At 38.0% G+C, this 17780-nt stretch overlaps 1 protein-coding gene across 1 annotated transcript in view; it reads right to left on the reverse strand.

Annotated features, from left to right (window-relative positions):
• Positions 1-2669: 2669 nt before the first annotated feature.
• pcxa (pyruvate carboxylase a) overlaps positions 2670-17780 on the reverse strand; it is a 119152-nt gene continuing 104041 nt past the window's right edge. The window contains exons 17-21 of the mRNA XM_026196014.1: positions 10978-11222; positions 7926-8105; positions 6296-6544; positions 5981-6121; positions 2670-4952 (exon numbers count right to left, since the gene is read on the reverse strand). Coding sequence (XP_026051799.1) covers positions 4701-4952; positions 5981-6121; positions 6296-6544; positions 7926-8105; positions 10978-11222 — 1067 coding nt within the window. The 3' untranslated portion in view covers positions 2670-4700. The remainder of the gene's footprint in view (positions 4953-5980; positions 6122-6295; positions 6545-7925; positions 8106-10977; positions 11223-17780) is intronic.

Here is a 17780-nt window from a genome sequence, read left to right on the forward strand (position 1 = left end):
CACTCAATTGAGTAAAGGCTGCTTTTCTCTCCCCCCTGCCTTAACTTGACAGAAATGTGCCCACGGTTTAATCCAATGAGAAGGCTTCAGTCTTTCCACAAGCCTTCCAATCAAATAGAATAAGCACTAGAATAGAATAGTAAACTTAATGATCACCCTGCAAAGACTCCTTCTATTGAACTTATCTAGAATCATGAACTAACAGATTTGGACTTACCGGTCGACTGGGAGAGAGTGTGGTCTAATCTAACTTCAACTTCTAAAAACTTGGCTTATCATCATATTCATTTCAAAGTCATTTATAGAGCATACATAACTCCTTACAAGAGGTTTAAAATGAAACCGCAATCAACCTATAACTGATATATCTGTAACCCTGTATCATCAGGTACTTTTCTCCATGTTTTGGGAATGGCCATAAAAGTTTTTTGTGTGTGTGTGTGTGTGTGTAAAATTATTGATGTGTCTGTTGCTTCCCCTTTCCTGTTTTGTTTGTTTGAATTTATGTTGTTTTGTTGAAATGAAAATGATAAAAAAAAAGTTGATCACAAAAAAATCTAATAAAATAAGCACCAGAATAGTCAAGCATGTAATGATGACAAGGCACAACTCCAAATGAACATGAGAAGTGGCCTGGGTTTACAGATTCAGGCATGGGATAGCGGGACCTAGTCGAGGCCTGGTCTCAACTAGCTTGTTTGACTCCCAACGGTACAAAGAGCTACAGGCCTACCAGCACAGGGATAGACGAGTGCCCCCAAGGATGAGAGGAAACAACCTGAATCTCACTTCAACACGCGCGCAGACTTCCTTAATCACTTTGCTCTCAGCTCCAACACACACTGACTCAGATAAGAGAGACAGCTGCGTGAGGGACAGACAGAGACCGTGAGACGTGTCCAGAGAGCTGCGAGGCAGTGTCAGATCTTCAGGCGGGGGATTCATTTCCAGGGGAGCAGCCGTTATCTCACTGATGGATTTTGAAGAACTCCCAGAAAAGCACCAAGTTCGTGATAAAACAGAAGCAGTGTCCGAATTCTCTGACTTCACTTTCTTTTCACAACTTACCTTTTGATCACTGATGAACTTCAAACTTTTTCTAAGAGTTTCATTTTGCTTAGTCAGTGTGTGAAGAGAAAAAAATATGGCTATATAAAAAAGTAATGCTAAACTGAAAGCTTTTCAGCCGATTGGTTGAAAGTTTGACAGCTTTTGGAAAATCAATTTGGGAAAAACGCCTAATTCATATTCATGAGCCACAATGACACAGGGCCTGTTCCCATACTCACACCTGCAACCTTTGCACCTGACCTCTTGTCTACTTATATGATGTATTGCCTGTATTTGGTATAAGAATACCAAAATATGAGACAGGGAAGTATGACCAATCAGATGACCTGCAAAAAAGGGCTTTTGGACAGTAGCATTGCAGGACATCTCCAGTATTGACTGGGGCTTATTTGAGTCTCATTGATGTATGCAAGAGGGACGTGTAGGATAAGCCAAAGGCCAGAATTACATAGAGCCTATGAATATTTAGTGACACTGTGGTATTAAAGAGTGGTAGGACTAGACTGTGAATATTCATATCTAATTCATCACTGTACTTACAGCCAGGTGCAGACAAGGGTTGCAATGCCTTCCCTGAATACACGATAACCTTTTTAAACAGAGCTCTAACAGCCGGAAGGAACGTGGAATAATCTGCGGGCCTTCAGGGTTATAGTGATAAAAGACTAGGGAAAAATGAGAGAGAAAGAGAGAAACAGAATGAGAGAGAGAGGGAAAAAAAAAGAGATGAAAGCTGGGCAATGAAAATAGGATTGTGGGATCGACGGACACGGCGAAGAACATCGATTCATACATCCGCTGATAAGACTGCCAAAGTGACGGAATAACCGCAAGATAACACAAGTTAAACTCTCTGATCCCAAAGAGGAGCTAATCCACTGTTTTTACAAGGACATATGCCATATTCACACCTACAGTTGGGTCATTCAAATGAAAAAAAAACTGCACTCTTCCTCCAATTAAACACCCTCACTGTCAACATGAGATCCATCAGATACGAGACTGACCAACATAAAAACAAACCCTGCAGAGCTTCATCCTTAGTACAATATATATCAATCCATCAGCTGAGCGAATCAACTCACCCCACACTTGCTGCCAGAATAGAATGAGCATATGGATGCACAGGGGAGCTTCATCCATCACTCCTACATTATCGCACCATCCTATACCCCGTTTCGCCACAAGCGCAACAATATGGAGCCATCAGTCAGCAGTATGGTTGGCAGGCTGACTATCCCCAATCATAAGCATCTAAGAAGCTAATCAAGTTAATTATTCACATGATGGATCTAATATTATACCATCTCTTCAATTATACAGACCGTTTCTCCCAGCCACATGTAGCAGTCAGACGGAGGATCAATAAGCAGTGTTTATTGGAGGCATGTGCGAGATCATGCGATCACGATATTGATTTGAATGGAACCCACTCAAACAGTGACCCATAAAAGCATAATGTCAAGCTATTTTTACATTGTGCTTTGCATATTCACAGGAACATTGATTACTTCTAAGAATGGATCGAATCACCATGTGCTTAATTATTGATTTATATGCACAAAATGCTCAAATAAAATCAAACCGGACACAGTAGATAGTTGTTATCCTCTTTTTATTTGAATATAGATATATATTTTTTTATTTTTCTCTAACATTTTCAATTCTAAAATATCACATACAAGGGTATGATCAATTAGTTTTTGCATATGTTATATTTCTCATCATCAAAACAGATCAAAAGAGATGAACTTCACAGAAAAACAGACATTCAAATGGAAAGATAACGAATGCTATTAAAGGCATCAGATCTGAAATGTCAGGCAGATTAGTTCCAATTCCCTTCAAAACATTCCCAATTTCAAACACAGTGACATAATCTATGCATGGAAATATTTACCCTGTAAAAAGTTTGAATGAGCAATGTGTCAAGTACCCATGCATCAGCAATGTACGATGCTATATTAAGCCGCATGACCCATTTAACAACAACTTTGATAAATACTGCATTGTTGTATTGGCGGCATGAAACAAAGCCAAGCGTCAACCACTTCTAGACTCAAAAACTCTTACAGAATCGCAGAGAGGGTCTCTGTGCTGTCAGAGCCGATATCATCGAACGGTTCTCCAGAGATTTTGCCAGTGGCCCATATAGAAATGTCCAAAAGCCAACGGGAAGCTTCCCATTCCCAACAAATCCTAGGTTTGTTCCTGTCACAATAAACTCCTTTGTGCTTTGCTCGTGTAAACTGAGATGTATTTGTCAAATAACAGGAGGAACAATCTCAAAAATGACTCTGGTGATGAGATGGACATTTGTGCTCTAAAATCTACATTAGCTCAATTTTAATGGCAACATCCATTTGAAGGGACGATCATCACATTTATTGGCCTGTACGGTTCACACGGTTAAAACGACACGCTCTAGTCTCCACCTTGGGATGTTATGATAAACAGATTAGAATATATCCACATTGCAGGTTATTGGTCCTCATGAAGAATTGGTCTACTTAGAGTCAAGACTGTTAAAACCATTTCAGACGCACCCCAGTGGACCTCTTTTGCCGCAACAGTCGTGCGTCTCGTAGATTTCAGGCTGAGTGCTTTCAATTACTTGAACGCCACTGAATAAAACCTCTCATTATCTGTTACAAATTATATCAATCGTGTTCAACAAGGGAAATTAGACAAAGCTGGAGAATAAAGCCATCACTACAGCAACCATGGGAATGTAACAGGACAGTGAAATAAATTCATATTAATAGAGGAATTGGAACACAAGCCCCATATGCGTCTTGGGAAAAGGACGTTCCCCCAAAAGCTTGTGTTCCAACTCAATGTGCCCCAAAGCTGCTGCAGAGTCTATAAGTGCTCTTGAATATAGAGTCATCGATCCTCAATGGGGCTCACTTCAGCTCAAACCACCTGGGGAACTATCCTCCACCTTTACAAGATTCACAGCTCAAGTGTAGGACTCAGGAGACGAGGTCGGTCCCATTCTTGCACTTATTTTCCCAGTAACAAAGCAGGCCGGGCCATTGGTCAGAACACAACACTGGATGTGTGTGACACGGCTATTTGTCTTGAAATAAATGGATTTTCGCTTGGTAATTCAAGTAAGGTACTCTGTGCCGTAAGACGTTTATATGTAAGGGAAGAATTGAGGATTTCTTTCCAGTTATAGGTCATTGAGTTTATGTAAACGATCACGATCAAAGTAATGAAAAATCTGTGTGCAATATTTAACATGATTAGGAATGCATCTAATTAAGTCTATTTCTGTCATTAGTTTATTGCTTATACTGTCAGTGTAAATCTTTTAGTTTTTACTACATTCATTAATATTAAAGACGTTTCTTTGAACACTAGCTCATATCCTCATCACGCATACATTTAAAAGTGACTGAGGATCACAAAAGCAGATATGACACTAAAGGCAAAGGATTCAAGCTTGAAAGTAAAAATATTTTCAGATTCATCCGTTATTCGAGATGCTGCTCAACCTCCCTCCTCTAATGCATGCTACTTCTGAAAGGTGTTAGACACTAGAGTGAATGTGTGTGTGTTTAGCCTTGCAGGGACTGGCAGTGGTGATGTGTTATGCTCCCTGCTGTTGGCCTTCATGATATCTATTCTGTGATCTCCAGAATAAGATCGTCTCCTTCCAGAGTGCTGTCGGCGGTCACGTAGATCTTGGCCACGGTGCCGGAGAGCGGCGAGTTCACCACCGTCTCCATCTTCATGGCGCTGAGGACGCAGAGCGGTTGTCCTTTCTCCACCTGCTGGCCCTGCTTCACTTTCACCTCCACCACCTTACCAGGCATAGGAGCGCCAATCTGTCCACGAACGTCCTTCAGGGCTTTAGGGTGGAAATGCATCTCCTACAAAAACAGGAATGATTTTGACTTAAAATTTAAAGATTTCATTTAAGTCGGCAGGGACATTGGTTTGATTTACACATTGCATTTATACAACCAACTATTCTCAGAAAATAGATTTGTTTAAATCTAATAAATAAGATCATGTTCATGTGTTCTGGTATATATGTTTTATGAGGACACACTTTATTTATTTTAATGTATTCTTAAGTGCATGTACAATTTATCTTTTTAATATGCGTGTGTCTACTAATATATATATATATATATATATATATATATACACGCATATATACACATGCATATATACACAAACACTCAGACACACACTCATTTATGTTTACATTTATATACACACACAATTAAAAACATAAATTTAGTTGATTTTAAAATGAAAATAAATAATTTATAACACAAATTGGTTTAGCATGTATTTAGGAACCTTACATTTAATTGCTGAAATAAAAATAATAACTGAAACTGAAATAAAAATAATAACTAACATAACTGCGCTGCAAAAACCATAAAAAAAACCTACAATATATTTTCCAAATTGGTTTCAAAACATACAAAACAAAAAACATGTCCGCAAAGTAATTATTTTTATACATGGTGTATAAGAAAACTCTGAAAAATATTAGACTACACTACACTATGCTGTGAAATGTAAAACATATATAAAGTATGAAGGCTACACATTAAATATTTATTCACAAATATCAGTTAGCAAGTTAACTGTGGCAGCTTAGCAACCTAAAACAAGCTAAATAACCTCAAACCAGAAAGTGCATGGGAAATAAAAACTAAATGTAAAAAATCTAAACTATAATAACCTATAACTAAAAACCTATAACACTAATTGGTGGTTTCATGAGGTAGTAAAATCTATACGGCATGCAAAAGTGCTGGATATGGCTCATAAAATAAAAACTGTACGAGTTTTCTTTACATAATTGACTTCTTGTCACTCTCAAGAAGTTGGTACAAAACTCTGCAACATTTCACAAAATAGAAAAAAGACAGAAACGCACCTTCATGGCCACAGTGTCTTTGACCAGAACCGATCTCAGCTGACCATTGAGCTCGAAGAAAACCTCTCTCTGACCAGCTTTATTAATGTCTCCTAGAGCCAGAGCCTTGATATGAAGCGTCTTGCCTCGCTCCAGCTCCACCTGAGACGAGCAGCAGAGACATGAGGAGAGGAAATAAGGAACTTATGGCTGGAATGTAGAAATGACACTTCTAATCATGGATGACAGGAAGATTTATGGCACAGTAACAGCAAATAAAAATCTGACGCTACTTCCGTTTAATAACTGGAAATGTTTTAAAAGAAAACCTTTTACCTCAAACTCTTCAGCAATCTTGGGTCCATCCAGGAAGAGTCTAGTGTCCAGACAGTCCACTGGCCCAAAGGTTCTGGTGAATTCTTTGAACTCCTGGAACACTTTGGGGTACATAGATGCAGAAATCACATCCTCCGGGGTGATTTCATCACCGTGAGCTTCTCGCAGCTGCTTCTCCAAGGCCTGGAAATCCATGGGGGGCAGGGTGGCTCCAGGACGTCCTTCCACACGGGGAAGGGACTTCAAAACCTGTGCCACAAACAAGTGATCATGAAAACCTGAGAAAAGAGCAGGTGCTTGAACATACAAAACGTATATTTCCTCGCTGTATTTCCAAGCTGCTCGTAAGAAGATGATGTAGAGCGTTCACAATCCCCCTGAGCCCCACACTGAATCCGAGAATATTTATAACCGATCATTACCAGGAGCGGGATTAATCGCTTCATTTAAATGAATTTAAGAGGCTGAAGAATCAAGTGCGAGAAGCGAAGAATTAAACTCGGAATGACGAAATGTACATTTTGATTCGGCAAAACAAAGACAGACAGCAGACCTAAATAAAACTCTTTTTATGCAAAGCAAACAAAAGCCTGCATAATGACAAAGAATATTAATGTTACAAAACAGATGGGGAAAAACAATAAGGCCACGTTGCTCAAATATGTTTGTTATCTAAATTACATGCAAAGCAGATGGCCTACTAACTCTGAAAGAGACATTGTAAATAAATTAGCTGCATACTCGCACGCGCAGAAAAGCTTTAAGGCAGGCATTGTTCATTTCTGATGCGAGACACATTTGTCAGGGAAACGGCTAATCTTGCACAGGAAAGGCTGCTGGGTAATTGGGGCGTTCGAGACAAAAGGAATGACATGGTTTTGCCTTGCGTATCTCTGACAAGCACAACACAGTGTTAATGCACTCTAGAGACTGTAGGGAAACCCTCTCAAGACAGACTTCACTGCGATCAACCGAATCTCTTCAGCGAGAGAGCTGAAGCTTATTTTGCTCACCGCAGAGATATTCAATAACTTGTGTTTATGCAATACTGTATCAAACAGGTTCTTCTCCTCTTTCTGATCTTAGCTCAAGCTGCGCAGAGACTTGCACTCAAGTTCAACTTTAGTCATTTAAATAATCAATTCTAAACCGTTCTCTGACCCTTTCATTTTCAAGCCAACCTCATACAAGACAGTAATTCCCATATTTTTAACCCCGGGGCAGTATTATAGAAACTTTTTTATCTTCATTTCTGACTAAAGATTTGGAAAAGTTCTATTTCCTAAGTTAAATCACTATAGTTATTAAACAGAAAGGATATGAATCTGACTTTGAACATGCACCGTTTTCTCTGACACTGCGACAGATCATGCTCTGTGGCACCAGAAATTCAACATATAACATAATAATAAAAGCCAAAATATTACTTCACTTTCATGCAAAGCTGCAAACCTGTAGCTGTAAAGTTAATTGCTTGTAATTCAGTTACATCAGTCTTTATATGCTACCAGCGTTATTATAGTTAACGAAAACTTCCACCTATTCATTTATATAGTCATTTTTCTTGTTCAGTAACTACTAAAATAACTAAAACTGAAATAATATTAAAATAATAATTAAAAGGTCGTACCTTTGATCTGAAGGGCTCCGGGAAGCCTCCGTGAGGGATGCCGATGTGTCCTTGCAGGAACTCCACCACGGAGAGGGGGAAAGACAACTCGTCCGCTCTCTCCTCCACCTCTGCCCGAGTCAGAGAGTTCTGCACCATGAACTGCGCCAGATCGCCCACAATCTTAGAGGAGGGTGTCACCTGAAGGAAGGGGAAGAGAGGAGAAGGACAGATAAGTGAGAAAGGAAAGACATGCTTGCTTAGGCCTCCATCGCTACATACTCTATCTGCCGGGCTTATCTGCCCTCGGGCCGTCCGGCCAATCTGAACTAGGAATAAAAGAGGAAACAGAGTGCAGTGGCAAACAGAAACACGGCTTAGGGAGAAGATAACATTCGTCATGAGGACAAAAGGGAAAAAGAACGGGAGACAGAGAGAACGGAGAGGCGCTAATGAAACCCAGCGCTAATGTGTTGTATGTTAAGCAGCGTGCAGCTCGGCCTCCGATATTGACAATATTAACAGCGAGGGGACTCCGGGAACAGAAAGCCGACTATCTTCGATCATTTAATTAAGCCCAGGGAAATGAAAAGCAGCAAGGCGAGACCAAACTCTCACAGACACCTTTGATTGGAGGAGATCAGTCAGAGCCTCTCTGAAACACAACAGATAAGCTTTGCTTAGAGCTCTTCCCAGTTGATCTGTCTCTGGGCCATAGGAGACTGGGACAGAATTATTTATTCGCTCCTTTCTCCCCCTCTTTTTTTTGCCATGTTATTTTGTATTCAATTTCATCTGGAGATTGAGATGGCTTCAACGGAATAAGAGGGATGAGGAGGTGGAAGGAGAAAAGAGAGAGAGGAGAGCAGGCAATTAAATTTGCGATTCAGAGAGGAGCTCTCGGGTCCACGGTGCTCACGATCTTGTGAGCGTGAGCCGATTTCAAGAGTGAGGGTGAGACCCTTCTGAGCGCAGGGGGTGATAATTAAGCCCTTTTTAACCAGGGAGAATGTTGCATATGAATGATTTAAACGACGGCGCTCATGGTGGTCACGTGATGCGATTACAGAGTATGAACAATCTCAAACGTTCAATTCATTGATGGAAAAACGGGGGAAAACAGCACTTGAGTCTAAAGCAGAACACATAACGCATATCTGCTTATCTCAAATGATTGGCATTCAACTTTGAATCCAATGAAGGGGTGAAATCTGATTTAAATCTGTGAAAAGACTGGTTATGGCCTGGAAATCTTAAAAATGATCTGGATTTCACATTTTACGGGAAGTAAAGAATATGAAATTGGATTTTAAGTCAACAGAGCCAGATTGAATACTGCTTAACCACTTATCTCCACTATCCAGTATATGGCTGAATAAGCACATCATATTTTTAATCAAAACATATTCCAAAGCAGTTAATATTCTAAATATAGTTATTCCTAGAATTTGTTTACATTTTATGAATAGAACTTAATTTAAATACAAATGACTGTGTATCTAAACCTTCTAATAGTAAAATAGCAGCAGTTCATATCAGATACTTGTGGGAAGTTTACTTGGCATGACATGACACTGTAGTGACAGCAGTCTAAACCCAAAAGCAGAATTATTTTATAATTATCATACAAGCTTCTTTTATGAGCTCATATTTTGTAGTAAGTCTACATGAAATATAAGAGGACAGATTGAATAAAAATTGCTAAATATAAAGAATATCACATATAAATCTATTTCATGGACATGAAGATCTTTAGAATTACCTCTCAGAAGTATAACTTAAATGTTATATTTATCTTTAGTATCCTAGATACTAAAGGCTTGAGTGGATTTTATGCTGATAATTATATCTTATGATAGATTTCTCAGAAGAATGACCATTTTTAAAAGCTATAAGGCGGTCTCTTCAGACATGGCATTTATTATTTGAAAAAACTGGAGTGTTTTGAAGCAATTACATGCCAGGAATAAATGTTTCAAGTGAACTAGTTTCCGAAAAAATAAGGTACAAAATTGCAAAATTATAGGAAAACAACAGCAAAATCCTCTGATACAAAAATATATCTTTTATCTATCTTTTATGTGTCTAAGTGGTAGCAGGATGTTTTTAAAAACCAAACTGACCAACAAAGTCTGAATAAATGATGTGAACCAGACGATGATGTGCAAATTGGTGTTTTCCACTTCGCTTTTGACCAAAATAACTCCAATTATAACACAATACTTTTTTAAGAACCAAGGTGGGAAATGGACACGAGTGACAATATAAGGAATGACTCAGAAAACGTGAGCATTTGCTGCATCACGACTCAGTCTTCAAGCGTGTGAAACATAACATCTGAGGAAAAGACATCGACCTAATTAACTAAAAGGTGTGATGTCTTTGGTTCCACATAAAGACTAGAGGAATGTAAATGCCTGTGGTTTCAGAGAGACTGAAGATCTGGATTAATAGACGCAGTAACAGACATGAAGGGGTTAAAGGGGTTTATCATAACACTGCACATTAATACACCGTGTACAACTGCATTAATATTTTCTATTTGAGTCATCATGTCTAAAACCCTCTAAGTATTATGACATTTCATAAGAAATGAGCTGACCTGATTTCTCGTCTGACAATCACTGAATAGTGTAAAAGTGACGGCACACTTTTCAGTATCCTTGGTTCTGGAAGCATTAATTTTCTCCAAAAGGATTTATTTGAAAGAATTCTATGCAAAACCAGGATTACAAGAACATAGCCAATTTTGATTTAAAGTAAAAAAGTTTACAATGTATATTCATTATAAAAAATTCAGATGATGAATGAATGTACACAGTATACAGTGTAAGAAGACACAACATATTCACAATGCTTCATAGGAGTCAGTATTTGCTACCTTTTTTTTTTTGCTGTAATATTTTTTTGCTACTAATTAATAAATCCAGATTTATGGATGTAGTTTGTTACAAATGGGACAACGGGACTGTTAGGTGAAACCCTGTTTACTAGAGCTCAAATAACTAAAAATAGGTTTGAATATGTAAATAAAGAAAATGTGATCTCCCAAAACACAGGGGTAATTACTCACTTTGATGAGGTCACCGAGCAGCTTGTTGGCTTCCGCGTAGGCTTTCTTCACCTCCTTAAACTTGTTCCCCAGCCCCATACTGTGCGCTTGAAAGTGGAGATTGGTGTACTGGCCGCCTGGGATCTCGTTCTCGTAGACATCAGAATTCCCAGACTTCATGGTGGCAGTACAGTCAAACGGAGCATAAAGGCCTCGGGTCACCTCCCAATACTCACTGTAGTCAAAGACCTTCTCGAGAGTGATGCCTGAGAAAGAGAAAGAAAGACAGGAGGAGAGATCATTAGTCTACTAAGAGGAATACGCAATCGGAGAACAAGTAGCACAACAAATGACTATCTGACATTAATATTTAATCAAAAATAATGGACGTCCTCGTCTCTTTAACAGACGGCACCAGCTAATCAGGCATTCTTCCAAAGCTTTTAATCAGTCATCGAAAGCTCGGCACACAGGGGCCTGTATGCGGTAGAAGCAGGGAATTGGTGGCGGAGCATAGATTGCTTCCTGCCACTCACGGCTTCATCATTTACCAGCAGCAGTCAGTCAATTAATCAATCAACGAGGCGCGCCACTTGCAACAGAGTTCACATGCTCATTTGGCTCCCTCATCTTCACTAATTGCCCAACGCTTTGATCACAATAGTTTTCCAGTGCAAAAGATAACACACGAACAAATACGCTCGAACGTGTGTGCGCACAACTGGAGAATGACTGAGGAAATCACAATAACACTTTCATAAAACAAGCTTGCATGCATTTCTCTTCTCCTACTCGCTGCCACCCTGACTACAGGCTATTAGGCGCTATTGATGTTACGGTGTAAAAGCGTTGTGTCCAGCTCGCCCCATGCAGACCAATCTATCAGCACATGTCAGTCAGTCCAGGCATTGATCTCTGGCCACACGGCCTTTATCGTGATGAACTGGCTTGAAGAGAAGAGAGAAAGAGAGATACTTTAGGAAGCAGAGGGACCTGCGCAGGACAACGAGAGATTGATAGAGGGAGCAAGAAAGGCTGATTAAAAAAATGACAAGGTTAGTGAGAAAGTTGAAGGAGAAACTGGAAGATGACAGGATGTTATATCTATCCATCTGTCCATCCATCCATCCATCTAGAGGGACTGATAAGTGGTCTGACAGACAGACTTGGTATCTCTCATTTAACAACAAATCCTCACTCGCATCTTGTGTCATCATTCATTAATTTATTCATCATTTTAATTCTGTATTTATTGTGGAAATACATCTTAAATAGGGAACCAGATGAAATTTTAGTTGTCAATATGACAACATTTATGTATTATCTTGTGTTTTACAAATTCATTAAATGATGGAAAAGGACAGACGGATGGATGGAAAGAGAAAATCATGAATGGATGGAAGGCTGTATGGAACAAGTAATTCATGGATGAAAGAATGAAAGGATAGAAAAATTCATGGATGATGGAAAGAAAATCTCATGGATGGATGGATGTATAGATGGAAAGTAAAATGCATGGATTGAAAAGCAAAAATCGATGGATGGTTGAAATGAAAAATTGATGGATGGAAATAGAGAAAATCGTGAATGGATGGAAGAATATAAAAATTTATGGATGTTGGAAAGAAAAATTCATGGATGGAAAAGTTAATGGATGGATGGATAGATGGAAAGAAGAATTCATGGATGGATGGATGGATATATGGTAAGAAAAATGAATGCATGGATGAAACAAAAAATTAATGGATGGAAGGATTTATGGATAGAAAAATCCAACGATGATGGAAAGAAAAATAAATGATTGATGGACAAGTTCTTCAAAAATTCATGGATGGATGGATAGACAGAAAAATTTTAGAAAATTCATAGATGGATAGATTATGAAAAGAAGAAATGAAAAAAGGAAGGCTAGAACAATACATGAAGAATGAACGATACAACAATACAAAGAATAAAAAACTATACAAAAATGATACATAAATCAACAGAAAGAAAGAAAGTGCAATGAACTAGATTTGTAACAAAATAGCTGTGTTGGAAAATTTTTTTTTTACCACTTTACATAAGTGACAAAGAGTGACTGCAGGTTGTCATAGCACTCAGCAGGTCTTGTTTTTTATCAGCTGTGCATGAGAATCAACACATACTGTAACATGATGCTTGCTGTGTAAAGGTGTCTGTACAGTTATATAGAGATAAATAATGAGGAGGAGAGAACAAATGGAATTTTGGGGGAATATCAATACAGCGCTGCCTTGCGAGTACTGTAATAAGAATCGAGCGTTTGTCAGCGCTGTCTCTTTCTCTTCACATCAACACATACAGCAGCTTGTTTTAAAAAGCTGTAAACAGGTGATTAATACTGGATGATGCATATGGCGCCAAAACCGTGAACAGAGACAGAGACTGCAATAACACGGCCACAGAGCCTCCAAACAATTCAATTACCTATGCAACACCTCCAGGAGCGAAAACCAAAGAAACACGGGGCAGTGAGATTGAGGGGGGTACGGCTGAATCTTTTGGGAATAAAACAAACTGAATCAACCAAAGCGTGAACACCTCCTCTGATGCGTCGCGTGCTGCCAAAGACACACACCCACACTATGTGGAGCTCCAGAGGAGGAGGTGGAATCTATACATAAAGGATAGACTTTCATAGAAACCACAACCAGGGCTTTCCGGTTTGTGAGCGCCACAGCTCACGTCTCCTTGTTTTATTAATGTAATGTTTGGTGGCTTAATAAGAAAGTCTAAGATGCAAATTATATTAGCTTACACAGCCTATATATTAATAACAGTATAACTGAGAGCTAATGTAAAGGCTAGTTCACATTCTCCAAGCAAATAAAATGAGTGTTGTTTATACATTACTTTATATGGCATTAGAATGCAAGGTGGTTGATGGCCAATATAAAGCCATTATATACACTGTAAATTTTCATTTAATACAAGAATTTAAAGTTTGTTGCTTGTGTAGATCCAGTGAGAGTTGGCTCTGGTAAAGCTGGTGAATTTCAAAATTCATTGTTTTAAATGACAAATGCACACCAACAGTATATGGGAAAATACTATAGCGTTTGCATTTATTTGACTAATAATAGAAAGGAAAGTGCTGCAATACATTTTCATAAACTGTTTAACAGATCTGTCTTATCATTTATTATATAATTTATAAGAGAACTGACTGCACTCAGGTGTATTCCTAGTGCTGTTAAAATAAAAGTACAGTTTTCGATATTTGCCAATATACAGTCTTGGCTATATATTGGTCGACCACTGTAAATGTAAGACTTTTTAAAATACAGTACCTTTTTAAGACCCTATTTAAAGAAAAATGAAAAACTAACACACTTAACCAATGTGTTCTCTTAAAGGGATATTTCACCTTCAGTTGCTGGTCCACATTTACTTGCATAGTGTTTTTATTTTTTTATAATATGGAAGTCAACGGGGACCAGCAGCTGAAGTGAACTATACCTTTAATATATAGTAAATAAAGATTCTTTAATAAAAAAATAAATGTACTTGACAAGCAAAATGATAAAAAAAAGCAAGAAAAAATATCTGCCAGAGAGCTCAGAAAAAAATCTACTTGATTAAAAGGGAAAAAGTTTTCACACCCCACTAACAGATATTGGTTTTGGTTTCAAACATAAAGTCATTTAATTAATAGTTATTTTTTTCTCAAGTAAAAAGTATCCTGATTTTAAAACAAAAATACAGAGCAAGATATAAATATTTTCTTTTGCATGCCATGACCTTATGAATGTAAGACTTTCTGCTCTGATTTAAGATGAAGAGCTCTTTAAGGCCTTCAACTGTGGAAAGGCATATGAATACTCTTTAAGATCCATAAAAACCCTTGGCTAAATTGTACATGCTCATTTACCATAAATCATATTGTACATTTTAATGTCCTAAATTCACTTGTATAATTGAAACGATTGATTCTGGCTATTAGGATTTTATTTTTTAAATGAAACATTACAGAATTTCAATACCGACCATAAGATGAAAAGGTAACACTTTAGAATAAGGTTCCATTAGTTAATGTTAGTTAATGTATTAAATAACATGAACAAACAATGAATAATACATTTATTAGTGTATTTATTCATCTTCGTTAATGTTAGTTAATGAAAATAAAGTTATTCATTGTTAGTTCATGGTAATTCACAGTGCATTAACTAATGTTAACAAGCACAACTTTTGATTTAAATAATGCATTAGTAAATGTTGAAATTAACATGAACTAAGACTTATAAATGCTGTAGAAGGATTGTTCTTGATTAGTTCATGTTAACGAAAGTAGTTAACTAACATTAACTAATGGAACCTTATTCTAAAGTGTTACCGATGAAAATATTTATTTGCGTTTTAGTATCAACTATCAACCAGATTAATAATAGCAATGTACCTGTAATAATCCCTAGAAACAATATCCACAAATCCATTACAGCTTTGTTGGTATTCAGAACATCAGCACTTTTGCTTGAGTGATGTTAATTATACAGTCAACAGGATGTCAGAAATGTTGACATTTGCTGTGGCAGTATGAAGCAGCCTTAATGAAGCAGATCTTCATGCTGTTGGTCACTACAGCGGCAGGTGACGCAGTGACCCATGGTTGGACAGATGGTCTCCCACACCGACCACAATGAAAGTCTCTGGCCGCAAACACACACACACACCCTACTGCGAGAAGACCCACCGGGGCACGAGACTCATCAGTGAAGGTTAAGCACCAGCAGCCACAGTAATGTCACAATTAAGGAAAGGTCAAAGGGTCAGACACCAACATCCAAATGATGTCTGTCCACTCTGACCCTTCTCTCTACTCTTTTCATTCGCCCCAACATCATTTTCTTTCTCTTCTCCATCTTTCCAGGACTGACTGGCCTTGCGGTGTTATCTTTTTTTCCCCATTTCTTTCATTACCACTCCTGCCCTGCTTTATTTGCTTTGCTTCTTCTTTTAACTGACTTCTCATGACCTCATTCGCCCCCGGATTATGAAGGAGGGAAAAGAAAAATTAAGTGAACGAAAGTGTGGGAACCATTTGCATATGAGGCACAGCAGTTGAAAAACAGTGTAAAGCAGGTGTGTTGAATATTAAATGCCACAAAGCGCGTTTTGGGTTGCGGTGAGAGCATCAGGACTGCAGAAGGATGAGGAGTATTTGTTTATGAAAATAGCTTTTATGAGAGAAGAAGAATGTTTACATAATGTTCCCTTTAACACATGACCTGGCAAATGAATGATGGGCTGTATCATGGAGACTCAGGCAAACTAAAATAAATTAGGAGCTGTTACATGCACCGAAGACAACGGAAAACAAAACAACCAATAAATCACTCTAACGCCATGTCCTAACCAAGATGAGACAAAGTTGCCAGCAACAAACAGTTTTGCTGACCCCACTTAATGCAGAACTGTCAGGTAACCCGTCAATCATTGTCTTCAAGAAATAATGAACGTTTAATATACTCTTGTTCTATGGAGTGTTCTATGGTTCTATCTATCCGTCCGACCGTCATCTATCCATCTCTCTAAACATAACCACATCCATCTATCTTTTAGTCTACATACACTTAAGTCCATTTATCAACCAGTTCACCCATCCATCTGTCCATCTATCAGTCTATTAGTGTTGTCACAGTACCATCATTTCAGTATTTTGTATAAACACCAGTGAAAATCCACAGTTTTCCATACCAATTTCGGAACCAAAGCAAAACACAAAAACATGCTAATTAATTTTTTTTTACTATACTTTCATTTAATCCAAACTGTGTACATATTTAATTTGAAAGGGCTTTTGAATTTTAAAGCTAAGAATAACAACTAAGTTAGATTAAAAAATAATAATAAAAAAAACAACTGCTTTTCTGACTGATATGACACAATGTTAACCGTTTGTACATTCTCTAACACGCATATTTCAGATTCACAATTAATTTAAAAGCCTGTTTTGTGTAAAAATAGTAAATATCATCATGTCCTCCTGTTTTTTTACCCTAATAAAAGTTACAGGATTATTAAACAGTTAAAGAAACTTCATTCTAATGTTCATTATATTAGCGTTAACTGCGCTTATGCTAACGATTAACTACTCTAATAACAGCGTTCATTTCAATCTGACATTCAAATTAAAATATTGAATAATATTCATATCAGAGGTAGTGTTTCCCACAGCCTTGCAGTCTATTCGTGGCGGTATATATATTCAAATTAATTCTCTGCCAGCAGGAGGCGCTGTTAGAACAGGAGAGATAGAGGTTTCCCCGGTAACGGCTGTAATCACAAATGCTGCTCAGGCATTACATGCCAGATGAAATTAAAATGATATCCATAATTTTCGAAAGATCATCAGTTTCCTTCAGAAATACAGTGATATAAAATAACTCGCTTCGGGTTTCGACTTTAACACGTGCAGTGCTCATATTTATTCAATGAAGTTAGAGCTTTTTGGGAAATCTATTTATGGCGGTCAGTTTTGATATTGTGGCAGGCGCCACAAATAAATCAGTGTATGGGACACACAATTAAACTTGCCTGCTTGAACTCTTTAATTTGATCTGGGTGTCTGTCTTTGAAGTGTTTTGGTAGTTTGGTGAGTTTCATGCATCTGCGCACTTCTCGGATAGCACATCAACAACCGGGTTGACCGGGTACTTGGTACCACCGGAACTTAAAAAAAACCTGTTACCATAACATTTTCATTTTTGTAGTCCCGACTTGGTTCCCGAAGTACCGGGTCTTTTGACAACACTACAGTCTATTTAAACTTAACTACATATTTAGATATGTAGATATTAGAT

The sequence above is a fragment of the Carassius auratus genome, chromosome 21, assembly GCF_003368295.1.
Source record: "Carassius auratus strain Wakin chromosome 21, ASM336829v1, whole genome shotgun sequence".
Classification (NCBI taxonomy): domain Eukaryota; kingdom Metazoa; phylum Chordata; class Actinopteri; order Cypriniformes; family Cyprinidae; genus Carassius; species Carassius auratus.